We start from the raw sequence: 27,383 nt of genomic DNA, 5'->3' as shown, positions 1-27,383 counted from the left end.
ACTCACGGACCGTGAGATCATGACTTGAGCCGAAGTCGGACGCTTAACCGACTGAGCCACCCAGGCGCCCCTGATTTTTTTTTTTTAAAAGCAGTGGTTATTCTTAAATAAAATGGAACAGTCTGAATATGCTAATTAGTCAGAAAACTGGGCTTATATTAAAGCTCTACTTTACAAGCTAAGTGAGTCATCTTAAATTCAAGTTTTAATTTTCTTCTCATAAAATGACAGTATGTATCGTACTATTTCACAGTGTTGTTTTGAATGCTTTGTAAGATACTATGAAAGCAAAATGTAAAACCCCTCTACAACCATTCTTTTATCATTATTAGGACCTTTACTTCAAGAAAAATGACAGACAATCTGTTCTTAACTTAAAAATTATTCCAATTTAGCAGCTCTAGTGATCTATTTACTCTGCACCTTGACTGTGTTTCCCGAGCTATGTGAATAGGTGCCTAATCACATCTCTGCTCAGAAAAGCATAGGAAGCAGATCAGATTAAAAGCTGTGCCATTCAGCAGCAGTATTAAGGTGAAGATCTGACTTTAGGGATAAAAAAGGTGACGGTAAGAGGGGCGCCTAGGTGGCTCAGTCGGTTGAGTGTCCAACTTTGGCTCAGGTCATGGTCTCACAGTTTGTGGGTTCAAGCCCCAATCAGTCTCTGTGCTGACAGCTCAGAGCCTGGGGCTGTTTTAGATTCTGTGTCTCCCTCTCTCTGCCCCTACCCTGCTCACGCTCTGTCTCTCTCTCTCAAAAATAAATAAACATTAAAAACAAAAATTTTTTAAAAGGTGACTATAAGGAAAGATGTAGAGCTAAACTTGCAAGTTATATGGCTGAAGTTGACACAAAATGAACTGCAACAAATAACCACAGTATAAAACCACAGGTAAAATTAGGTCATTCTTTCAAATGAAAATTCTATTTAAAAACCAAAAAGAAGTTGAAAAGAAAAACATGCATTTGATTTTCTATCATATAATGAAACTTTAATTTCATCCATTCAGTGTCTTCTATAAACCAACAGCATTACAAACCTATTGTCACTTAAATTGATGACTTTTAATTTTTGCATATCACCCATTTCCTCTGGAAGTGTCTCAAGTTTATTGGAATGGAGAAATAGCACAGTTATATTTTTCCAGCTTCCAATCTGAAAGAGAAACATAAAATTGGGGATCAAAATTCTGGCCTACTGCTTAACAGACATAGGTAAAATACAATTTTCCAAAGTTATGAAAACATTTTTCTCATTTATAAAAGGAATCATATTTTTATTTATTAATTTTCACATATAAAGAAAAGTTGGTATCTCTGTAAAACAGTATAGCTCATTATTATTCAGAAAATAAATAACTTAGTTACATAATTATTTCTGAAAGAAAACAGAAAAAACCCCACTGGATAGCCATAATAAATAATATGAAAAAAAATTCAAGGCAAATTTAAAATATTGTACCTCTGGGGGTAACTGTTGTAAGTAATTATGATCTGCAGCAAAGGTTCTTATATTAGTAAGCTGTCCAACAGATGAAGGCAAAGCTTCAACTTCATTGAAGCTACAATCCAGTTCTTCTATTGATACTAACCTTTAGTTAAAATAAATGACATACATTATTTTTTAAAAGTTTCCTATATATAATCCAAAACTTTAGAATATATAAACATTTGAACTTGACTTTAACAAATCTAGCAAAACTCTATCTCCACTAAACTTATTAAAGTAGGTCTATCTTTGCTTTAAATCTATCCAACCTGTAACCAATTACTTATTTAAATGCTTAAGGAATCTCCCTTAGATGCTACTTTTGCATTTATCTGAAAATATATATGGCTGAAACATATATATAATATACATATAAACATAAATATATAAAGCTGAATGAAAGCCAAGTCTTCTAGTGATTCAGAAAAATCTTACCCTCCTATAGAGTCTGGCAGATACATTAACTGATTTTCATCTATTTTAAGAGTTGTTACATTCTTCAATGAACCTATTTGAGGGAAGAAATAATATTCAATTTTCCAGCTGGAACTAGAAGCAAGTCAATCAACAGTTAATGTGAGCATATATTACATTTGACAGGAATCATGTAGAACTTTCTTAGTCAACTTATCTAAAAAAGAAATCAACCTAATCTCATCTCCTCACTCCTAATCTCATAACTCTGTACTCCCTTACCCTATATTTTCAATTTTCACCTATATATCACCTTTTAACATTAGTATGTATTTATTTTACTCCCGCTAAAATGTAAGCTTCATTAAGTGTAGGGACTTCTGTCTGTTTGTTCACAGTTGTAGCCCTGCTCCTTAAAACAATGGCATGGCACAAGTGAGTACAAACAAAAAGGAAACAGTAAGTGTATAACAAACTATTCTATGTACTCTAAATACTAAAACAATAAGAATCGAGTGTGGAATTAAAAGTGGCGAATAAATCATAGCAGAATTTGCAAAATGTAACATGAGCCAAAACAACTACATAACCTGATAAATATGTATAAATATTTTTTGGTTCCTATGTTTAAACATCATGAAGATGGCAAGGTTTACGTTTTTGGTTCTTTAAACTAATTCAATTTTCTTGAAGCATCATCAGACTACAAGCAACTACACATACGTAGGCTCTCATAGGATTTGCTAAACTGGTTTGTTTTTTCATCTGTGAGCCTAAAATGAAGGAAGACTAAAAAAAAGTTACTAGATGAGGGCTATGATTAGAATTTAAACAAAGTTTCGGTAACTTAACCTCTTCTTAAAGAATTTAAATTTTATTAGAGTGATAAAAATGACATTTCCGTAAAGAAAAATGCAGTAATGTCAACTAAGAAGTAAAATGTGTAAGTGATCACATGAAGAAAAAATTCATATAAGATTCGTGACTGGTAGGGGCGCCTGGGTGGCTCAGTCAGTTAAGGGTCCGACTTCGGCTCAGGTCACGATCTCACGGTCCGTGAGTTCGAGCCCCGCGTCTGGCTCTGTGCTGACGGCTCAGAGCCTGGAGCCTGTTTCAGATTCTGTGTCTCCCTCTCTCTCTGCCTCTCCCCTGCTCACGTTCTGTCTCTCTCTGTCTCAAAAATAAATAAAACATTAAAAAAAAAAAATTAAAAAAAAAAAAAGATTCGTGACTGGCAGTATAAGAAAATTAGCTCAAAACGAGGGTCCCTGGGTGGCTCACAGTTGGTTGAGCATGTGACTCTTGATTTTGGCTCAGGTCATGATCTCACATTTTGTGAGTTTTGAGCCCCACATACAGCTCTGTGCTGATAGTATGGAGCCTGTTTGGGATTCTCTTCCTGCCCCTCCCACATGAGCTCTATCTCTTTCAAAAAACTAAATAAATAAATAAACCTAAAAAAAATAAAAACTAGCTCATCACAAATGAAATTTGATATATGAAAACTTTGAGTCAAGCAATGACAAAAAGGGTATTTCTGAAAGTTCACATTAGTAAAAACTAATTATATGAATTAGAAAGCAATACAAACCAATAGTCTCAGGCAGTTGTTGAAGTGAATTGCTTGATAACAGGAGGTCCTGAAGGTTTTCACATGCTGAAATTCCTTCTTCAATCATTTCAATATTATTCTTAGAAACATCCAAATATGTGAGCTGTTTCAAACTACCAATAAACTAGAAGTAAAAAATGGGAAATCTAATGACTCTATTAAGCTTATTTATGCCAAGTTTAGGTAATAAACTCAATACCAAGTTATAATTCATTACTACACATTTATATGAGAGAAAAGATTTAATTTTTTAGCAAATGCCATGAGTAGGGGTGCCTGGGTGGCTCAGTCAATTAAACATCTGACTCTTGATTTCAGCTCAGGTCATGATCTCTACAGTCTGTGAGATTGAGACCCATGTCTGGCTCTGTGCTGACAGTGCAGAGCCTCCTTGGGATTCTTTCTCTCCCTTTCTCTCTGTTCCTCCTCTGCTCACACGCTCTGTCTCTCAAAATAAATAAACAAATTTTTAAAAAATGCCATAAGTAATGTATTCAGTAATAAAGCTAAGAGCTCCTGCTAAGAGCCTAGCAGAGAGACAATGAACTTATACTTTTCTTTGGGAACTCAGCTGTCACCAATGACTAGGGCAATAGGACATATAGGCAATCTCATGTTCTTCAGGTATGGGAATAAGCAAAACATCAGCTGATAAGACACAAACTATGTGGAAAATACCCTACTTAACAATTCTCTGGACAAAACGAATTAGGATATAAACTCAATTGCAACCACAGAGAAGGATACAGTCCAGGATATTAAAAAGCGATTATATTATAAAAGTTTACTATGGGAAGTTTCTGATTTTAATCAAGGATGTATTAATAGTAAAAAAAAAAAAAAAAAAAAAGTAATTTACTTCTATTTAATAGTAATCTGAAAATGTACAATTCATAAAACTGCAAAGGACAGATAGCAATAAGAGAATCCATTTAAAGTTTGATATACATACCCCTGGGATAAAAGTCAGTCTATTACCATCCATCCAAAATTCTTTCAATCCACTTAGTTGCTCAAGTACTTCAGGCTGTTTGGATAAGAAGGGGGTAAAGAGGTTCAATACTTTACTTGGAAGTTTTTATTTGGCAAAAGAAGCTCTAGGGAACTTCTAATGATGACTTCTACTTTAAAACATTAAATAAATAACTGGGGGGTGGGGAGCAAAGCCAAGATTCGAGACTTTCCACTACATAACAGTTATTACAGTGATATTACTAAAAAAGAACTCAAAGATAGGCATTCCAGAAGAGTAGAATGCATAAAACTCATTTAAGCTTTTGATTACACAATAGGCTTGAGTATTTATAAAATTAATAAAGAAATAAAAATAAGATCCATTGCTTTTAAGAGTATGATAAAAAGATACCCTTAATTATTATCTGTAAAAAGATTTAGCCTTTTATGAAAACCACAAAGATACTCCCTGATGACTAAGAGAGAGGAAAATAAAGAAAAAAAAAATCTTAAATGTCCAATAAAAAAGGAAAGGTAAGTAAACCAAGGCATAATCACATGGCACACATATTCTGTTATTTTGAACTTCCAGCAATTACAAAGTGAAATATTGTTTGTAGTATGTGGTTAACAACCAAAAAATTAATGAGAGGGTTGCAGTGGGCCTTCTTGGTATTGAGACAAAACTTGATCTTGGGCATTTTGCCCTTGCAGGCTCTGTTGAATGCATTCTTCAAAGGTATTTCTGTCACCACACAAACCTGTGTCGAGTCATTAACACTGTGATGGCAGAGAGTACCATCATATCTAATCAACATAATAACACAATTAATATGTAAAAGTCATGTTGTTCAGATTCACTGCTAATGTAAAAATACAGGTAAGAATTCTAAGTGTAACTTGGATAAAAAGAAATATTCTTCTGTGCTTTATCTGTTACCATTCTAAGGGTAAGTTTTAAAAAAATGTATAATGCTGGATATCAAAATGTACAAAAATTAATGAATTGGAAAGTTGTTGATTCACAGAATTAAAAATGAAGATTTTTCAAATAGTTAATGTGGAAATAGATTAATACATATAAAAATGTTAAGTTTAATAAGTTAGGAAGCATAGAATATGTATTTTTCTCAAAAGGAGTAAAAACTTCTACCAACACACAATAAAACCCATCATAAGCCATCTTCAATTAAAATAAAACAGGGGCGCCTGGGTGGCTCAGTCGGTTAAGCGTCCGACTTCAGCTCAGGTCACGATCTCGCGGTCCGCGAGTTCGAGCCCCGCGTTGGGCTCTGGGCTTGATGGCTCAGAGCCTGGAGCCTGCTTCCGATTCTGTGTCTCCCTCTCTCTCTGCCCTTCCCCCGTTCATGCTCTGTCTCTTTCTGTCTCAAAAATAAATAAAACATTAAAAAAATAAATAAATAAATAAATAAAATAAAGAATATGAAAGAGTATTTCAGAAAATAAATGAAGTATCCAAAACAACCATGCTTTCCCACTGACATTGAAAGTTAACTAATAGGTGAACAAATGTATAATACAATAACCTATAGGGTAATCATGAAGCTGACAATATTGGGAAATTCTTGTTTTTAAGATTATCATTTGACAAGACACATGAAAAGACGCTCAATGCCACTCATCATCAGGGAAATACAAATCAAAACCCACAAAAAAAAATCATCTCACACCTGTCAGAATGGCTAAAATCAACAAGACAAGAAACAAGTTGTGGTGAGGATGTGGAAAAAAAGGAACCCTCTTATACTGCTGGTGGGAATGCAAAGTGGTACAGCCATCGTGGAAAACCTTAAAGTATGCAGATACCTTAACAAATTAAAACTATGATTCAGCAATTTCACCACTGGGTATTTACTCAAAGAACACAAAAACACTAATTCGAAAAGATATATGTACCCCTATGTTTATGACAGCATTATTTACAATAGCCAAAATATGGAACAACCCAAGTGTCCATCGATAGACGAACGGATAAAGAAAATGTGTATACAGATACAATGGAACATTATTCAGACATAAAAAAGAATGAGATCTTGCTATCTGCAACAACATGAATAGCTCTAGAACATAATGCTAAGCAAAATAAGTCTGTCAGACAAAGACAAATACCACATGACTTCACTTACATGTGGAATTTAAGAAACAAATCAAATGAGCAAAGAAAAAAAAAAAGAGACAAATCCAGAATCAGAATCTCAACTATAGAGAACAAACTGATGGAAGTGGATGTGCAGATGGGTGAAACAGGTGAAAGGGATTATGAGTGCTCTTAATGAGCACTGAGCAATGTACAGAGTTGCTGAATCACACTATATGATACATCTAAAACTAATGTTAACGCTCCATGTTAATTATACTAGAATTAAAAAAAGATTGTCATTTGAAATCAACCATAATTTTAAGAAAGAAACAAACATAATGTAAAAATTTTAATGATATTTAGATCCACGAATTCCTTTCCAAAAAAATATCTAGCTTATTTTCTGAGTTCTTTTGGAGAACTCACTAAGGACAAAAATCTACTTACATACTCCTTTCCTTTCTGATTCCATATTATAGCACATTTTGCATACGAAGCAAAAACAATTCAGAAGTCTAATTCCAAACTCAAAAATTGTTTCACTCAATGTTTTTCCTTTCGCTATTCAGTAAAATTATAGAAAAATATTTTATCATTGAATAAATTTCTGACCAATACCCTTAGGGAGTTAATTTTGACTTAGAAATACTTTTTTTTTTTTTAAGATTTTTTAATGTTTATTCATTTTTGAGAGACAGAGGGCAAGAAGAGGGAGGGGCAGAAATATTTTTTCTGATATATTCTAGGCTGATATAACTTTGTTTCTTCCTTATAATCTCTCACATTGTCTACTTAGTGTGCCTAAAAACTTTTAGTTATCTTTTCCATGGGTTTCCCTTTTTTTTTTTCACGTTTTATTCTCACTACTATCAGCTACTTCTATCTGTTTGGTTACTCTTCCCTGTTAAGAATTTTCATATCTTTTCTCTTAAAAATATGTGTATATCTTTACCCTATTTTATACTTAAAAACGCAAAGAAATAGGGGCGTCTCAGTGGCTCAGTCATTTAAGCGTCCGACTTCGGCTCAAGTCATGATCTCACTGTTCAGGGGTTCAATCCCCACATCAGGCTCTGTGATGACAGCTCACAAAGCTGTCTGGAACTTGCTTCAGAGTCTGTGTCTCCCTCTCTCTCTGCCCCTCCCCACTCATACTCTGTCTGTTTCTCTCTCTCTCTCTCTCTCTCAAAAATAAACATTTAAAAATTTTCAAAAAAAGGGGCACCTGAGTGGCTGGCTCAGTTGGTTAAATGTCTGACTCTTGATTTTGGCTCAGGTCATAATCTCATGTTTCATGGGATTGAGCCCCATGTCAGGCTCTGCATTGACAGCATGGAGCCTGCATGAGATTCTCTCTCTTCCCCTCTCTCTCTCTCTCTCTCTCTCTCTCTCTCTCTCTCAAAAATAAACAAATAAACCAAAAAAATACGAAGAAATAAATACATTAATTTTCACATGTTCTCAAATATAAGACTTATGGATAGAGACTGGTGTGAACTTACCACTTCTGTGAATTCATTACTTCCCAAATCCAATCTTTCCAGTTGGGTCAGTCTATTCATGGTTCTATGTACAAGGGATTAATGAAGAATTAAGTATACAAAAATATCAATTACTTGGAAGCTTTCAAAATTAATGTGTTAAATGTTCTTATGTAATACCTTATGTATAGGCTTTCACATATTGAGAAAATAAAAACAATTTCTCAGAAAAGTCATCTATAATTAATTTCTAAACAAAGCAAGTTTTAAATTATTCTCTAATTTTGGCTTCTCACCAGGTTTTCATTTCTATTCATAAGTAACTGCAGTAAGTTTAAACCCTGTAGACCAGAATGTGAGTAACTGGCTTTCATTTTTTTCACAGAAAAAATTTTCATATAAGTCAACTAATAGACTGGCAGCTACATAGTTATTATTATCTTCTTTCAAGCCTTGTCATATATTTATAAACCTTCAATAGAGCTGATTCTGAAAATTAATATTCAAAATTCTAAGAACAGTAAATATGACATTCCTCCCCATATTTTCAAATTAAATTCAATACAACTCAAAATAAAGTTTTATAAGAATCACAAATATGAGTAGCTGAAATTTATTTTAAATTAAAGCCAGAATACACTATTTTTAACTTCCAACTTAATATCAATATTTTTCTGAAATTATAGAGACTTGAGAAATGTACAAAAACTAATTCATAATAAACTAAGTTGTAGTTTTCTGTCTCCATCAAAATGGCATTTTAAAAACCTTAACTAATTAATTCAAGTACATATTTATACTCTTAAGTTAGTCTTTTTAGAGAAACCTAGCATTTGACAGATTGAGGTACTACTAGCTACCCAGATAAAGAACTCTGTGTTATGATTTTTTTTGGATATGACAAAATGAAAGCAAAATATAGTTATTATCATATTATCAATATGTATTAATATGCTAGTAAGTTAAAAATTAACATCATTAAAAAGCAACAGCCTCCTTAAATCACAACACAAAACAACAGACTATTTTTATCTTCGCTGGGAATTTAACAAATTAGAAAAAGCAAAATAAAATTCACTTAAAACATTTCTCTGGCTTTTTGGTGAAAAAACTAACAAACTTAAGACCACACATAAATGTAATGACACTATGTTACTGACCTAACATTAGAGGACGCAAATTTTCCCCAACCCTTCCATTTTAAATGTGCCATTCTATCAACATTCCTTTAATTTAAATTATTTCACACCAGATTTTCTCAAAGCTGCTTTATTTAACATAGATTTATTAAGGGCCTAGTCTCGGGTACTATAAATACTATAATTCTACTTCCCTTACTCAGATCTTTGTCCAGAAAATCTCTAAGTCAGTTCTAGTTTGCTTTGTAACAAAGCAAAACGTGTATCCAGGATCCTTCTGAAGAAAGATTAGATGCTATGATATTAAACTCTTAGGTCCATAATATCATACTAGGTAAACATTTGAGAAAAGTAGAGAGGTCTTTGAGGAAGGAGGTGAAGACTGAAACAAAACAATCTTATTTTTCTTAATTCAATATTCTTAAAATGACAAAAGAACACAGCAAATCCACACACAGTTAAACACTACATCAACAGGGTAAGTAATACAAGAGTACAAAAAAGAAAAGTAGCACACTGGAAAAACTCAATTACGAATGATAGCTTTAGAAATTGAGGTTTTAAAAGTGATTTACAAAAACGGGAACAACACATGCACGTAATTAAGAAGAAAATATAGGGGTGTCGGGGTGGCTTAGTCGGTTAAGCGTCTGATCCGACTCTTCCTGATTTCAGCTCAGGTCTCGATCTCACCATATGTGAGATCAAGCCCCATGTCTGGGTCTGCACTTGGAGGTGGAGCCTGTTTAAGATTCTCTTTCTTTCTCAAAACAAATAAAAACAAAACAAGGAAATAGAGTGTAAAATCCTAGAAGCATCTCCATCTCAACTTGCATTACTGGCAACTTTGATCCTACTTAGACACCTCAAAAGTCTATCTAAGACAAAATTTTATGTTTTCACTTTCAAGTCTTTTCATTTAAGATCCAGCTTCTTTCTTCAAGGATAAACTAAAAACAATACCCCTCAAATTTCTTCCTGTGTACTTCTAAACATTCCTTTGTATTTGACTCCCTTTTACCATTTCTTCTCATGTCACAGAGGAAAAATGCCCATCTTTTGTGTGCTGGGTCATGCCCTCCAGTATGAAGAGGATATTAAATTTCACTTAGCTACATATCTAAAACAGCTTTTCCATGTACTAATCTTTGATCATAAGAAGGTTCATTCACATAAACGTGAATGCATACTACTTTTGTAACATGCAAAAACTATAGTCTTTTTATAGTTTGTGAGGTCTCAAAAGTGTTAATCATGAGTCTTAAGAAGAAAGTAGGTAAGAATTATATTTTAAAATACATTAGACAGAGCCCAATTTCAAGTTAAATAGGGCGATAAAATAATGAGTTAAAAGTATGATATCAGATAAACCATATTAATTGTAAGCTTAGCTAGTTGAGTAAACAATTTACATCTTTGTTTTCAAGTTTTATTTATTTTTGAGAGACAGAAAAAGGACGGAGGAGGGGCAGAGAGAGACGGACAGAGGATCCCAAGTGGGCCCCCCCTGCTGACAGCTGAGAGCCCAAAGCAGGACTCACAAGCCGTGAGATGATGACCTTAGCTGAAGTCAGACGCTTAACCAACTGAGCCACTCAGGAGCCCCTACTTTTTTTTTTTAAGTAGGCTTCACGCCCAGCAGAGAGCCCAACGTGGGGCTTGAACTCACATCCTGAGATCAAAAGTCAGATGCTTAATTGACTAAGCCACGCAGGTGCCCCAATTTACATCATATTTGAATCTCTTAGCAGTCAGGTTTTGAACTAATGAGTCATCAATGCCAGTATCCCATCTGTAAAATACTTAAACCTTTTTGAATTTAATATGGTTAATTTCCATTTTAATTTATACTCACAACCATCACTACAAGCTCCAATCATTCGTGCGCTGAACAATGACTCAGTTAATACATAATGTCTTCTGGGAATCAAAACGAGATATGCTCTGTGTCCTCAAAGACGTACATTCATGGGGGGAAGGTTACAAGTACATGTGCACGTGCATATTAGTTGGTCAGGTAAAATGGGAGTAAAATGTATATATAAAAAAAGAATTATGTGGTAAATTTCATAACATATAAATAAGATGCCAAAGAAGAGGTAACAATTAACTCTTGACAGTTCAATCACAATAGAAGTCGGCAACATTTTCTATAAAGGATCAGAAAGTAAATAATTTATACTTTGTATACAGTCTCTGTCACAGCTACCTAACATTAGAGAGCAAAAGAAGCCATAAGCGGTTCATAAATGAATGTGTTTCCAGTGAAACTTTACTGACAAAAATAAACAGTGGGCCAGATTTAACAAGACTGTATTTTGCCAATGCTTACACTTTAAGAATGTAGCAATGAATTCAGTGAGTTTTAAGGTACTCCTAAATGAACATAGACTACAGGGCATCTTGAGTCTGTAGATCTGTTTTAGTTTTTTATCTTATTTGCTCTTGGATGGCCATCTCTTCTGATGTTAGCTTACCAGTAGGGGGCCCTCCATCCCACTTCTAATTTACAACAGACTACAAAACCAGACAAATTCTTAGAAATTATAGTTACTCGACTTCACATGAAGACCCTATCGATCTCACTAACGAGTCCTATATATGAGAGCTCTAGTATATGAACTGGGACCTATATTGGGGACTCAGGTGGGCTTTATATACATATTATTTTCATATTTGTAACACAAGACAGAGTTCCAGAAAGCTATGAAATCACTACAAAATACCAACAGCTGCAAAAGTTTTATATTCAACACTACTAATTAAAATATGACCACAAATGTCAGCCTTTTAAAATAATTTTCACTCATATTTTAGGTATTACAAAGTTAACATTTCTCTAAGGATGTAAGAATTCAAAATTTTGGGGTGCCTGGCTGGCTCAGTTAGTAGGGCATGTGACTTCTGCTCTAGGGGGTTGTAAATTCAAGCCTCTCATCGGGTGTAGAAATTACTTAAAAATCTTCAAAAATAAAATCTTTAAGAATTACTTAAAAAATTCTTATTTTAGAAAGGATAACACCTTTACTTACTTGGGCAACATTTTCAACTGGTTTTCTCTAAGTTCTAGTATCTGGAGTTTAGTTAATCTGCAAAACAAAACAACAAATCAACAATCTATGACAAAGACAATGAATTTAATTATGATGTAATGTCATGCCCTACAGTTTCAAAGCAACCAATATTTATTGTGTAATTATAAAGTAAGAAAAGACGATTTCTGCTCCTCAGAATTAGTGGGGGAGGGGGAGACTTAAACACTTCTACATACTTAAAGCACATAATGTACTTAAATATAAATCCTACAGCATTTTCTGTGAAAATGCCTTCCCAAATTATTAGCCGGTAGTAGATTAGAGAACAATAATTCATCTCCAGAGTCTGGCTCTGAGAGAAAAAAGAATAAAAGAATGTAAGGTGATATAAAAAAGGAGAAATCCTCTGGCTGTTCAGTGATGCACATTCCAATAAAATTAGAGGGAAAATGAGCAGATTAGGCAGTCCAGAGGTGCTAGCTAATACCACAATGTTAATCATATTACAAAATATAAATGTATCAAATCAACATATTTGTTTATATTTGTATACTTTAAAACATTGTATACCTCTGTATATACTGCATGCCTTTGTATACCTTAACACATTTGTATACCTTAAACTTATACTATGTGTCAAAAATATTTTTTTAAAAAGTGGTCCAAAAGCCAGACACAGAAAAGGAATCAAGCACACTAATTTTTATATATTTACATATATAATGTATACGCATATTACATATATACATACATGCATATAGGTGTTTGTATATAAATATATGTAGCATGATAACATAGCTCCTACAAAATAGTCACTGGACCACAATGCCCAGAATTCATTTTTTTCTTAATTGAAATATAGTTGACATATGACATTATTAGTTTCAGGTATACAACATAATGATGTGATATTTGTATATAGTGTGAAATGATCACCACAGTAAGTATAGTTAACATCGATCACCATAGTTACAAAATTTTTTTTCTTATGATGAGAACTTCTGAGATCTATTCTCTTAGCAACTTCCAAATACGCAATTCAGTATTGTTAACTATAGCCACCATGCTGTACATATATACTCGTAATTTATTTATTTTATAACTGGTACTTTTTGACCACCTTTACCAATTTTGCCCACTCTCACCCAATGGCAACCACCAATCTGTTCTCTCTGCATCTAAGAAGCTCAACTTTTGTTTTTTTTTTTTTTTTTTAAGATTCCACACATAAGTGAGATCATACCGTACTGTCTTTATTTATAGACTAAAAGATAAAATTAACGTGCCACTGAACAGCACTTTCTCTAGTAATTAGTTTAAAAACAGTAATAATTCTGGGGCTCTTGGGTGGCTCGGCTGGTGAAGCATCCGACTCTGGATTTTGACTCAGGTCATGATCTCATGGTTCGTGAAATTGAGTCCTGCATCAGGCTCTGAGCTGACACCACGACAGCCTGCTTGGGATTCTCTCCCCCTCTCTCTCTGCCTTCCCATGCTCACATGTTCTCTCTTTCACTCTTTCAATAAATAAATAGACATTAAAAAAAAAAATAAAAACAGTAATAATTTGATACCTATTATTCATTCATTCACTGATTTGTCTTTTCATTAAGAAAAATTACTCAGAGACTATAATGACAAGAAGAAATGCATGTTCAGATATTGGTAGAGGTGTGTAATGGGGTAGACCCCGGAAACACACTTTCTTTTCTCCAGAACTCTGAGTCCAATGGAGAAAACATATAAATCAATAATGAGATCATTTTCAGATGTGATAAATGCTAAGAATAAAGCATTCTGTATCTCAAATATACAGAAATTACCCACATTTAAACCATTTTTGCATATTTTAAATAAATACCAATTCAAGACTTACATTGCCTTTTCTTCTCAATATTTACTGCTTATAATTTACTTGGGAAAATAAATTCAAAGACAAAATAACAAGTTCTGAAAAAACTATAAAAACCACAATGTTTGAAAATAATTACAAAAGAAGAGCCTATGAAAGTGTAATTAATAGTATAACTGAAGCAACTTGTTTTGTAAACTTTGTAAGAGTTAACAAGAAAAGGTTTCAGAAGAAACTGTAATTTACCTGCCGAAATTAGCTGGCAAGAACTCAAGGAAAGCATCATTTAGATATAGCTGGGTTAGGTTTAACAGCTGAGAAAATCCATCAGGAAGCCTATATAAAATATATCAGAATTTAAGTTAAATTAATACACAGAATTTCAGTCTCTTACTGAATCTAAGAATGTGTCTACCCAGCACATGCTCTTAACAGATAATAGGCACCTTTTTACTTTTATGAGGGATCGTCAAACATTTCCCTTTTGTAATAATTTGTCTCTTTCAATGTTTATAATTTCATCTCTTTGTAAAAAGGAAATGAAACAGTATTTATCTCAAGAAGATAAAATGTGCATTCAAAGATCAAGTCTGAATGAGCCAAAATACAGAGAAATGTATTTAGTACATAACTATGACATCAGCAGACACTACTGAAATCTGCCTCATCTAACATCAGTCCAAAGGATTAGATAAGGAATTCCAAACCTTGACAGTTTTGACTTTTGGGGCTGGAAAATTCTTTGTAGTGGGGAGGCTGTCTTCTGCACTGTAGTTATGTTTAGCAGCAACCCTGGCCTTCAGCCATTAGAAGCCAGGAGCACCACCTACCCCCCACATGTTGTAGAAACCAAAATTGTCTCCAGAATTTGCTAAATGATCCTTAGGGGCAAAATCATTCCCATTTGAGAACCACTAGTTGAGATTATTTTCAATTTCAACATCAGGCCCTTAAACAATCATAAAAAGAGTGCCTAATTTTATAATAAGCAGATGAAAAGAAATAATTTTAAAAAGCTAAATAAAATCCTAAGGCCATCTGAGAATCTATGTACGTATTAACTTTACCTTTATTTCCTCTGGTTTGCAAAACAAACTACAGATCTATAACTGGATGCTAGAGGAATATTTTCAGCTAAAGATGAAACATCATCTGTACATGTTTTTCCTGGATTTTAACAAGTACAAAATTCTCTTGCAGTGAGACATCCCAGAGTCTTTGACTGATCTTGTTTTAGTGTTCGACTTAGCTATATTAAGCTATGCTCTATTCATCTTTTGTTTCACCATTCCATTTTTGCAAAATTTAACAGTTTTGGTGTCAGGAAAGCGTTCTATTTATAGCCACTACCATCATAAAAGAATATTTATGACCTCTGGTATACGGTGCAACCAATCACATGGTTTTATTGTTGATGTTTTTACCTTCTTGATCTTTCAACTGTCTTTTATTATTTTCGAAAGTTTTAATGTGCTGCACAGCTGATTTGCAAGTGAAGATATTCTTACATTGTGCAAATATCACTGAACAAGGAGACCTGGATTCTAGCCTCGTTTCTGATACAAACTATCTGCGAGACCTGGAACAAAACACCTGCGTTATCTGTTTGGATGTCTAATTTACTTTTGTAAAATATGGGTTTAGAAAAAATACTTAAGAGGTTTCTTTTTAATCTAACATTAAAATTTTGTACAGATTTAAGGCTGATATCAACTAATCATTAAAATATAGAAAGCAATTTTCTACTACTATCTCATAGATGTTTTATTCACAAAAGTAACTTATAACTCAACTGAGAACTTACTTGGAAATAGGGTTTACACTGGCCTCCACAACTGTCAAAACTTTACAATTTTTTATATTTTCTGGAAATTCCTGTATTCCTAGAAAATGAACAGATAATCAATAATCAAATTAAAAGGATCTTTTATAAAAGATAAAATAATAACATAAAATTACCATATACCTTGCAGATTCAAAATTTACCAACTAAGTAGGATCTAGATAAATTGACACCAACATCAATCTAACAGAACTACCTCTACAACGATTTCTCTTTTCTCTTCATCTTTTTTCATGCGCCTCTTTATAACTGTCAATTACTAATTTTACCTGCCTTTTCTTCCTTGAGTTCTTCTGAAAATTAGTTAATACCTTCTCTATTTGATGATGTAAAGGATACAAAATGCAGAACACTTAGCAATCTACCTACTTTTCTGCTGTACAAAGATGCATTACTTTTTTTAATGCTGGGCTCCAAATTAAGGTGGCCCCTAACATATGTATATATGTAAGGACAAAACTGAAAACAAAGCTGAAGACAGAAGAGGTTAAAAAAAAAAATCTATGTTTGATATGATAGCAGATATGCCAGAAGGCAGCTGCTGAGCAAAATTTCTGTAAAATATCATACAAATGTTGTGACAAGCCAAATTACAGTAAGCTTTCTAAGCACTTACACTTATTTTCACAAACTACCTCTGCAAAAATATATTAACAATAATTTGTGAACAATAACCCACAAACTTTAAGTAGCAATGTTGTAATCCAAACTAAAAGAATGTGAAATCTTTTTCAAATATTCCAAAAACTCTGCTTGTAAGATTCATTCCTGTAAAGACACAGTATGATTATTCCACATGGTTGACACTAAAAGATCATTTAAACTTCTTTCAACTTCATCACTGTATCATTCTTTTTTAAAAATTTTTTTTAATGTTTATTTGTTTTGGAGAGAGACAGAGTGTGAGCAGGGTAGGAACACAGAGAAAAGGAGGCACAGAATCCGAAGCAAGCTGCAGGCTCTGAGCTGGCAACACAGAGACTGACACAGGGCTCGAACCCATGAACTGTGAGATCGTGACCCGAGCCAAAGTCAGATGATTAACCAACTGAGCCACCCACACATCCTCGTCACTATATCATTCTAAGTAAGCAAGTTTACCACAGTGCCAAACACAGGATTTCAGGTGATGAAATATGAATGGCACAAAATCACCAACTGGCAAATAGTGCAGTAATAACTGTCCAGTCAAAATTCATATAATATTAGTGGGTAAAATATTGATGAAAAATTGGATATTAATATAGTCTCAAAGTTTCTCCAAAAAAGATACTTACTAATCATAAAAGGAATAGAGCAATTATAGTGAAGAAATCTAACAGGCACCGTCCTAAACTGCTTCAAAGTTAGCATCACTAGTTACCAACATCATCATGTGGCACCTAATCTAAGATGCACTGAGAAGATGCAATATCATTACTCTCATATTCTTGCCAAAAATATGTAACATGAAGTTAATCATAAGCAAACATCAAACAAATCCAAATTTAGGGAAATTCCACTGTGGAACTGGCAACTAACTTTAAAACTATCAAAGTCAAAAAAGACAAAAGGAAGATTGAAAGCTACTCAGGTAAGAGACCCAAGAGTACAACTGGGAGACTGTATCAATGTCAGTATCTATCTTGTTCTAGAATATTACAAAAAGTTACCATTGGGGAAACTAGGTAACAAGTACATAGGATTACTCTATAATTCTTAGAACTGTACATGCATTTACAATTATCTCAATAAAAATTTCAAGTAAAGAAATCTGGGCTCAATGATTCCTACGGGAAGGTTTTAGTACCATTGTTTTTATTACAAATTCAATTTCTCTAACAGTCAAAATAATTCATTTTCTCAATTTCAGTTTTAGGAACTTTTACTCTTGCTGAAATTTATAGAGTTCATGTAAATCTCCAAATCAGCAAATATAAGCAATGATGGATATCTTATGATATTAAGGAATTACTGTTAGCTGGGTTTAAGTATGGCAATAGAGTGATTTCATCTTGACACACTTATGTATGAAAAAGGTTATCCACGATTTGCTTTCAAACAATCAGAGATGGCAAAATAGGAGGTATGGATGGAGGTAGAGTAGGAGGTATTTAAGATACTGATAATGCTGAAATTGATAGGTATACAGGCTTATTCTATTATTCTACTTTTGTGAATGCTTGAAATGTTTCACTATAAAAGATTACGACTGCTCAGTTACTAAAAACAGACTCAGACACAAAAGGACTTCAAAACAGTTACTATTCTTAAAGGGGGAAAAATGGAACATTATCTATTTTTTATTTTTAATCTTTATTTATTTTTGAGAGAGAGAGACAGAGAGTGAGTGGTGGAGGGGCAGAGAGAGAGAGAGGGAGACACAGAATCAGAAGCTGGCTCCAGGCCCCAAGCTGTCAGCACGGAGCCCGACGCGAGGCTTGAACTCATGAACTGCGAGATCATGACCTGAACTAAAGTCAGACGCTTAACCAACCGAACCACGCAGGTGCCCCAAAATGGTACATTATTTAAGAAATAAACAGAAACTTCACAAATGAAAAATACACTATCTAAATGAAAAATCCACAGGACAGGATTAAAAGAAGATTACACAGGGCGCCTGGTTGGCTCAGTCAATTAAGCAGTTAAGCATCTGACTTCAGCTCAGGTCACGATCTCGAGGTTTGTTGGTTCGAGCCCCGTGTCGGGCTCTGTGCTCATAACTCGGAGCCCAGAGCCTGCTTCAGATTCTCATTCTCTCTCTCTCTCTCTCTCTCTATCTCTCTTCTGTCCCCCATCTCCCACCCTCCCTCTCACGCTCTCTCAAAAATAAACATATTTTAAAAAAGAAAAAAAGACTAGACACTGTAGGAGAAAATTTCAGTGAGCCAGACAGAAGTCATGGCAACAAAAATTAGCCAATCTGAAACACGGGAGAAAAAAAAGAATGAAAAAAAAAATCAACAAAACTGAGAATATACAGACAATTTCAAACAGGCTAACATGTATTTATCTATCTTTAGAAGTTTATTTACCAGCCTACCACTAAAAATACATGCTCTTTTTTTGTTTTTGTTAATATACTGTCAAATTGGCTAACATAAAGTGAGCTCTTGGGTTTTGAAGGGAGAACCTTTGCTTTCTCTTTCTTTACTACTTGAATTGGACATGGCAGTTATCAATGTCACCAGATACTTCCAAACTCCTCTCCAGGGTGGCAATGCCAAGTTTCATACCACAGCATCTATACATATTCTATTTTTAAAGTTCACTAACTTATTTATGAGAGAGAGAGAGAGAGAGAATACCTGTGCAAGCACAAGAGGGGAAGGGCAGAGAGGAAGAGAGGAAGAGAGAGAAGAACCCAAGCAGGCTCCATGCCACCATCGTGGAGCCTGAAGCGGGGCTCAAACTCACAAACTGCAAGATGATGACCCGAGCCAAAATCAAAAGAGTTGGGTGCTTAACCAAATAAGCCACCCAGGTGCCCCTATTTATACATATTCTTGTTGACATCCACTATTATCTTTAAATGCCAATGTAAGGGGTTGAACCTCACCAGCAATAATATAAATTTAAATTTAAATTAAAGCTAGGTATGTTCTTGATATTTTCTAGTGATACTGAATATACTTTCTAGGTATTTTCTAATGATGCCCAATACCTTTTCATGTGTTTAGTGATCATTTGTTCTTTCTTCTTGAACACCTTGTCTACTACACACTTTTCTACTGGATTATCTTTTCATTATTGACTGTAACCATTCTTTAGAAATATTAATACAGCAAGTTTTTCTCACACATTGTCATGTGTTTTTATTTACCTATTTTGTCATATTGAAATTTCATTCCCTTACTACTATGCTTCTTATATCTTGAACGAGTTATCTTTTCTATCTCGAACTCATAAAAATACTCTCCTACATTTTCTGTTAATCGTAACTTGTTTCTTGTACTATTAGCCTTAATTCATTTTGCAATTTATTTTAGCACATACTATGAAGAATACCTTTGTTTGTTCTATTTCTCATATAAAAACATTGTTCCAGATGCACCTGGGTGGCTCAGTCATTTGAGCAACAGACTTTTGGCTTGTGTCACAATTTCGTGGTTCTTGACTTGGAGCCCTGCATTGGGCTCACTGCTGTCAGCAAGGAGCTGAGTTCCCATCCCCCACTCACTCTCTCAAAAATAAACAAACATTCATAACAAAACAAAACATTGTTCTAATGCTTACAAAATAGTTGTTTTCCTTATTCCACTGATTTCTAGAGGCACCTCTGTCATATTCCAAATTCTCTCATGGTTATGTTTCTAGACAATCTTTTCTTTTAGATCCTTCTACTGATCTATTCCATAGTTTTATGCTTTTCTTCCATTTAGATTGTACAGCCCATTTTCTGTAAAGTTCATTTCTAGATATGTGTGATAGATTGATTGCACTGATGGATTTGCTCCCTATCTCACTCTCTACAATGTGGTGTTTCAACTTTTTCCACCAAAATATTAAGTATAATTTCCCTATTCCTGATTCTGGGCTCAGCCATGTGTTCAGCTTTGACAGAGTGAACACAGAGTGAACAGACAGAGTTGACAGAGTGAACAGCTTTAACAGAGTGGATGAAATCAAGGGTTTAAATAAGTTCTGGATAATTTCCACTACCTCTCAGACTCATCTTATTGCTCTGTGAGAACACGGCTGGGATCACTTGGGCTAGCCTGATGGAGGATGAGATCTATGGCAGAGTGATTCCTGTCATCCCAGCATAGGATTTCCAGCATTGCAATTTAAATGGTCCATTTTTTTTTAATACTTTTGTTATGTATGCATGTATGTTACATATGTAGGCTTCATGCCCAGCATGGAGCCCAATGTGGGGCTTGAACTCATAACCCTGAGATGAAGACCTGAGCCAAGATCAAGAGTTGGATACTTAACCAACTGAGCCACCCAGGTGCCCCAAACAGTCTTTATCTAGTTTTGTTATCAAAGTATATTTTACCCTTATAGAGTTGTTTACTTTCCCCCATTACCCTAATCTACATGATAGTTTTTTATAAATAAGTGATTATCCAAATTCCATGAAGGTTTAGTCAAACTTGCTCTTAAAAGTAGGCTTGGTGGTTTTTCTGACTACCCAATTTAATACTGTATTCACTGGTCTTTTCAAGTTTTCTGCTTCTTGAGTTGATTCTGGAAATTTATTTTTCATTTCATCTAAGTTTTAAAATTTAGTGGCTTTATACTATTCACTCTTTTTCTTTTGAGTGAAAAGTTACTTTTTAATAAAATGGTAGCAATAGGAATGTGAGAGATGTTGCTTTTGGAGGTAATGGGGGACAAGAATTTTCTTTTTTTTTTTTTTTTTTAATTTTTTTTTTTTTAACGTTTATTTATTTTTGAGACAGAGAGAGACAGAGCATGAATGGGGGAGGGTCAGAGAGAGGGAGACACAGAATCTGAAACAGGCTCCGGGCTCTGAGCTGTCAGCACAGGGGCCCGATGCGGGGCTCGAACTCACGGACCGTGAGATCGTGACCTGAGCCGAAGTCGGCGCTCAACCGACTGAGCCACCCAGGCGCCCCTTTGGACAAGAATTTTCTTAATGGTTAAATAAAAACTTAACCCTATTTGAAGTCACCAATTGGAAATACTGATCTACAAAGCACCCCTTTTACCTAGAAATTTAACACCTCAATTATACATTTTAGTGTATGTATACAATGAATTAATAGTATCTGTGTTTCTTCTGTTACTGCTAAGAGGTTTTATTCACGTTGCTTAGATTTTCTATTCAAAACACTTATAACTATTTAGTATATTTTACCTTTTTGCACAACAAACATTTGCTAAATTTGACTTACTACCCATAACATCCCTATTTTTTTACACTAATTTTCTTCCTTCTTTTCTCTCATTCATTTACATACAAAATATGTAAGGAGTACCTGGGTGGTTCAGAGAGTTGGGCGTCCAACTCCTGAATTTTGGCTCAGGTTGATTTTGGCTCAGGTCCTGATCTCACAGTCCTGACATTGAGCCCCAAGTCTGGGCTCTGTACTGAGAATCTTTCTGTCCCTCTCCCTCTGCGCCTCCTGGCTTGAGCTCACTCTCTCTCTCTCTCTCTCTCTCTCTCTCTCAAGCAACAACAACAACAAAATATTTAAGGTTACTGAATCATGTTCTTTAGAAGTTAAATTCTTATCAGTCCTTTAAATAATGTGAGACAAATCATTTGTCTCAAGTGGTAATTCTGTTGAGGACACATTAAAAGCACTTTAATAGATTAAAAACAGTACCCCTTTGCTAAAATGACTTTATACTTTAAAAAACTTGGGGGTGCCTGGGTGGCTCAGTTGGTTAAGCATCCGACTTTGGCTCAGGTCATGATCTCATGGTTCAGTGCTAAAGTCAGCACAGAGTCCACTTCAGATCCTTGGTCTCCCTCTCTCTCTGCCCCTCCCCAACTTGCAGTGCTAGCTCTTGCTCTTGCTCTCAAAAATAAACAAACATTAAAAAAAAATTGACTATATGCTAACTAACCTGGATGTAAATTTAAAAAATAATATAAAAAATAAAATTTTCAAAAAAAAAAAATCGTATGGGGGTGGCAGCAGGGCTTCCAAGGTAGATGCAGTGCTCAGGGGCCAGAAATGGGAGACACGGAAGAAAAGGGCAAAAAAGACAAAGGGTTTGGAATATTATGAAAAAGGTGCAACGAACATCTGTTAAAACAATTCACTCCATAAACATACATTTCATTTCTCTTCTGTAAACACCAAGGAATGCAATTACTGAGTTAATTATATGGCTATTGATGTGGTGAATTATACGAATTCATTTTCAAATACTGAAGTAGCTTTGAATATCTGCAGAGCATCCCACTTGGGGGATACTTTTTTTTATTATTCTTATCAAATACTTATTTTTAAAATAAAACATTCCACATTTAGAGGAGTGGCAGGGGAAGGGCATTCCACAGTTTTCATTAGCACCCACTTCATTTGAAAACTTAGCTAAATATCTCATTTCTTTGGCCTTTTTAAGTCCTTAAAGTGTCATGAAATTGTCTATATAAAAGATATTATCCAAGAGCTATAACATTTTTGGTACATGATCAAGTCTACTAAGGAGAAAAAAGACCAATTAGTTTGGTATGTTCTACTGATCTAAACTTTTATGTGGAGAAAGAATAATTTCAAGAGTTCTATATTAGATTTCTATAATTTTAATATTTCATGGAAAAGTAATGTTTTTATCATCTTCCACAAATAAACATATATTTTATATTTTTAAAAATTTAAAGTACTTTATTCCATAGCTTGAGGTTTATAAAAAGTAACCAATCCTTATCTATGAAATTAGTAATTCTAAATCATCTTCAGCTTTCAGATACATAGTAATAATTTTTCCATAAACAATTACTTTTGAAATACTTTTGAAATACTTTTCTACTTGTATAAATTGTTAGCATTGTATTTACTATGACTTCAATCCCTACAGGTTCCAAATCTGTATCTCTGGTTCCCTGCTCTCTCCTTAACTTCAAAAAAGAATTTTCAAATGCCTTTTACATACTGCTTAGGTATCTCAAACAAAACATGGGCCACACTGAAATTACCTATACTTTGTATTATTCAGCAAATATGTACCAACTGCACACAGTGTAAGACACTATGCTAAAGACTATAGATACCATGACAAGGTCCCTTTTCTTGAGAAGCTAAAACTGAGCCAAAAAAAAAAAAAAGTTTTCACCCCACCAGTTTATTTCCTTCCTCAGGAGTCTTCCTTCGCAGGATCTTTTGCACCTTTCCTCTCTTTTTCTAGGTCTCTTAATGTTGGGTTGCCCCCCAGGGCTCATTCTTTGGGTGTCTTGTCTTTCACACACAAGGCCTTGGCTACTATTTCTAATCTCCAGCTGTATATACCATGTCTGTGCTGACAACTCCCATATATGAAGAGCTAGCACAGTTCCCTCTTGACTGAGAACTCCTGACCCCTGTGAATAACTAGGTATCTTATTTCAAATAAAACGTGTCCAAAAATGACCTGATTTTTTCCACTAAAAACTGCAACTCCCACAGATGACCCCTTTTCGATTGTCAGCACCTCTATCCTTCCACTTGCATAGATCAATACCACTGAGGTCATCTTCACCTCTTATCTTGGATTCCACATGCAATCCATCTTAAAATCTTGTCGACTCAACCTTCAAAACATCTAGAGTCTGTCCACATTTCACTGCTTCTATCACTATCATCAGAGATAACATCCCAACTGGTTACTTTTCACCCTTGTACCCACAATGTTTCCACATATGACCAGCATAAATCTCTAAAATACAAATCAGATCATGCTCTGATTGATCTGCTCAAAGCTTTCCAAATGATTCCATATCACTGAGAGTAAATGTCAAAGAACATACTATTACCTACAAGGCTCTCACTCTCTGACCACTACTCTTCTCGCTCTCCCATCTTGCTTACTATCTTTTAGCTACCCTGGCCTTCTGTTTCCCACACATATTATGGACACTTGCACCTTACAAACTTTACACTGGCTGTTCCCTTTCTGGTACTTCTTACCTTAGATACCTACATGGCTAACTTCTCAGGTCCTTGCTCATGTCACTGTCTCAAGGAGGCCTAGTCTCAAAGCTTATGTTAGCCAGTCTTCAAAGATGGCTCATTTTATCCTTAAAGTATGCAGAACCTGAATTTTATCATGAGTTACTTCTTAATTCTCTAACAATTTCAAATATCTGTTCCTTTTTCATTTCCAGTTGAATACTGCTCCTTCTTTGTCATATACCCTTTTTATAAGAATTTGACTCTGTTGCTCAAACTTAGTAAATGGAAAACACTAGATTAGATGTTACAAAATGTGGCTGTCCTCTTTATCTTACTATTGCTTGGTTACAGAAGAACTCTTTCTCTACTGCTGGGACAGAGCATATACCTCCTGACATCTAGGAGCTGGCCTGGTACTATGAGCTAGTCCTGTGTCTTACTATGAACCATCTACTTGGCATTCAAAGAGAGGTCTTGGTATTCTCTTGTTAAACTAATTTCAAAGAGTATCAACATCAGACCAGGCCACTCTATGACCATGAAAGATCAAGACAACAGCAAATTTGTACAGTTAACCTTCAAACAACATGGGTTTGAATGGTGCAGGTCCACTTATACAAGGATGTTTCTTACAGTACTGTAAATGTGTTTTCTCTTATGACTTTCTTAATAACATTTTTTTCACTAACTTTATTGTAATAATACATTATATAAGACATATACAAAATATGTTGTATGTTATGTTTATTATACATACATAATATATGTTAGGGGTAAGGCTTCTTGTCAATAGTAGACTACTAGCATAGTTAAGTTTGAGGGGAACCAAAAGTTATACACAGATTTTCAACAGTGTACGGGGTTGGTGCTCCTAACTCCTACATCGTTCAAGGGTCAACCATCATCATGTCTGAACAAACACAATCAAATGTAATTACATCTGAACAAATATGAACACTGTCCAAAACACAAAATATCAAACAACCCCTTCTCCCAACTGTTGAGTGACTGCTGTTTCTTTACCAATTACAATTTTAACCTTGCTGTAATATGCCCTCCCTAACAGGTAAATTTATTCTAATTCCCAATTATAGAGCTACCTCTACTTCTTGACAGCATTGTGTCCAGAGTAAAACCTCATATTCTAAACCCTCCCCCAAATCACCAAAGAAAAGCTCAAATCCTGTAATAAGTCTTTATTTTTAATACCTTGAGACACCACTTAGATTCCCACAGTATGGGTTTTTACTCACTGCATCAAGTAAGAAACCCAAACTGTTCAACCACAGGTGAGTTTCTGGTGATCTCTGCTGAAAGGGCATCAATATTCCAATGTCCTAATTACAGAATATAAGTTAATAGTGGCTCCTTAATGTTCCTGCACTTGAAATGCTATGGTAATAAATAGCACAGAATATAATAGGGAGTTCCATTCAAAACAGTCAAAACCAGGAACTGCAAACTCAAATAATTATACGATCAAGGGATAATAGATGTATGATTTGACAAGGTATATAACATGAGTGATAAGGCCCATGGTAAGGCACAGTGAGTGCACCCCCAGTTACAGTCTACATCATTAACATACTTGGCAATGACAAGTGATCACTGGTCTAAATATTTTTAAGTTCCAGGTTAGTTTAACACATGGTTTTTCTTCTTTTTTTTATCTTAAAATGACTTCCCAAGACATCGGTAATTTTCCTCATCATCAATTTAACTTCTCTGAACTTAAAGTGAAGAGCCTTTGCCAGCAGTTGGTCCCCAATCATATTTTCTCAGGTTCAATGAACTGCTTTCTGTTTTCACCATGAACTTTCAATTCATTCTTCCTGGGCTTTTGGACTCAATTAAAAAGAAAGGCCTTATTTAACCTCTCTAGCATTCCCGTATCAGAAAGATCTGAACTACTCTTTCTGGTTTCTCTGGTTTTCTTACAATTTTCTGGCTTTCTATTCCATGTGCTCAAACAGATGAATTAACAAGTAGGCAGTCTTCATTTCTTTTATCTCCCCTTCCCAACCAGCATCCCCAATCAATTACTCTGGCAGAATATTTTAATCATCATCACCATTAGTCTTCTCAAGAAGGAAAGGCCATTTGAACACAAGAGATAAGAACTTCTCGAACACTAGTTGCTGTTTGCAATGACTTGGGATAGCAGCTTGGTGAGCTTTTTCTTTCTTTAAAAAGCTAACAATAAACCAAAACTTTAGTCATAAAAGGAAGATTCACAAAGTCATATGACTTTACTTATAAAAAGAACACTCACAAGATGATGGAATTGTATAAAACAGGTTTTCAATATAAGCAGCAAGAAACGGCTGAAAAAAAGAAAGGGGGGGTGCCTGGGTGGCTCACTTGGTTGAACATCCAATTTCAGCTTAGGTCATGATCTAGCAGTTTGTGGGATCAGGCCCCATGTCAGGCTCTGCACTGACAGCGTGGAGCCTGCATGGGATTCTCTCTTGTTCTCTCTGTCCCTCCCTGTTTCTCTCAAAATAAATAAATAAACATTAAGAGAGAGAGAGAGAGAGAGAGGGAGAGAGAGGGAGAGAGAGGGAGAGAGACAGAGAGAGAGAGAGAGAGAGAGAGAGAGAGAGAAAGACTACAGTCCAATGGGTTGCCATAACTCAAACACATTACTTTTAAAAGTTGCACAAAAGTCTAAAACACTGATTTAAGGGGCACCTGGGTGGCCCAGTCCATTAAGTGTCCAAACTTTGGCTCATGTCATGATCCCACCGTTTGTGAGTTCGAGCCCTGCATCGGGCTCTGTGCTGACAGCTCAGAGCCTGGAGCTTCTTCAGATTCTGTGTCTCCCTCTCGTCCTGACCCTCCCCCACTCATGATCTGTCTCTCTCTCTCAAAAATAAATAATAAAAAAACATTTAAAAATAACATAAAA

General features: G+C 34.9%; 1 protein-coding gene across 11 annotated transcripts in view; it reads right to left on the bottom strand.

Annotated features, from left to right (window-relative positions):
* The window catches only part of ERBIN (erbb2 interacting protein), a 127,940-nt gene that overhangs the window by 46,342 nt on the left and 54,215 nt on the right, over positions 1-27,383 (bottom strand). For all 11 annotated transcript variants that reach the window (XM_049649526.1, XM_049649528.1, XM_049649532.1 and 8 more), the window contains exons 5-13: positions 15,882-15,960; positions 14,324-14,413; positions 12,223-12,279; positions 8,073-8,136; positions 4,468-4,542; positions 3,495-3,639; positions 1,925-1,997; positions 1,463-1,592; positions 1,041-1,156 (exon numbers count right to left, since the gene is read on the bottom strand). In XM_049649526.1, the coding sequence (XP_049505483.1) occupies positions 1,041-1,156; positions 1,463-1,592; positions 1,925-1,997; positions 3,495-3,639; positions 4,468-4,542; positions 8,073-8,136; positions 12,223-12,279; positions 14,324-14,413; positions 15,882-15,960 (829 nt within the window). The remainder of the gene's footprint in view (positions 1-1,040; positions 1,157-1,462; positions 1,593-1,924; positions 1,998-3,494; positions 3,640-4,467; positions 4,543-8,072; positions 8,137-12,222; positions 12,280-14,323; positions 14,414-15,881; positions 15,961-27,383) is intronic.

The sequence above is a fragment of the Panthera uncia genome (assembly GCF_023721935.1).
Source record: "Panthera uncia isolate 11264 chromosome A1 unlocalized genomic scaffold, Puncia_PCG_1.0 HiC_scaffold_17, whole genome shotgun sequence".
NCBI classification, from domain to species: domain Eukaryota; kingdom Metazoa; phylum Chordata; class Mammalia; order Carnivora; family Felidae; genus Panthera; species Panthera uncia.
This window is presented reverse-complemented; position numbering and strand designations above follow the sequence as displayed.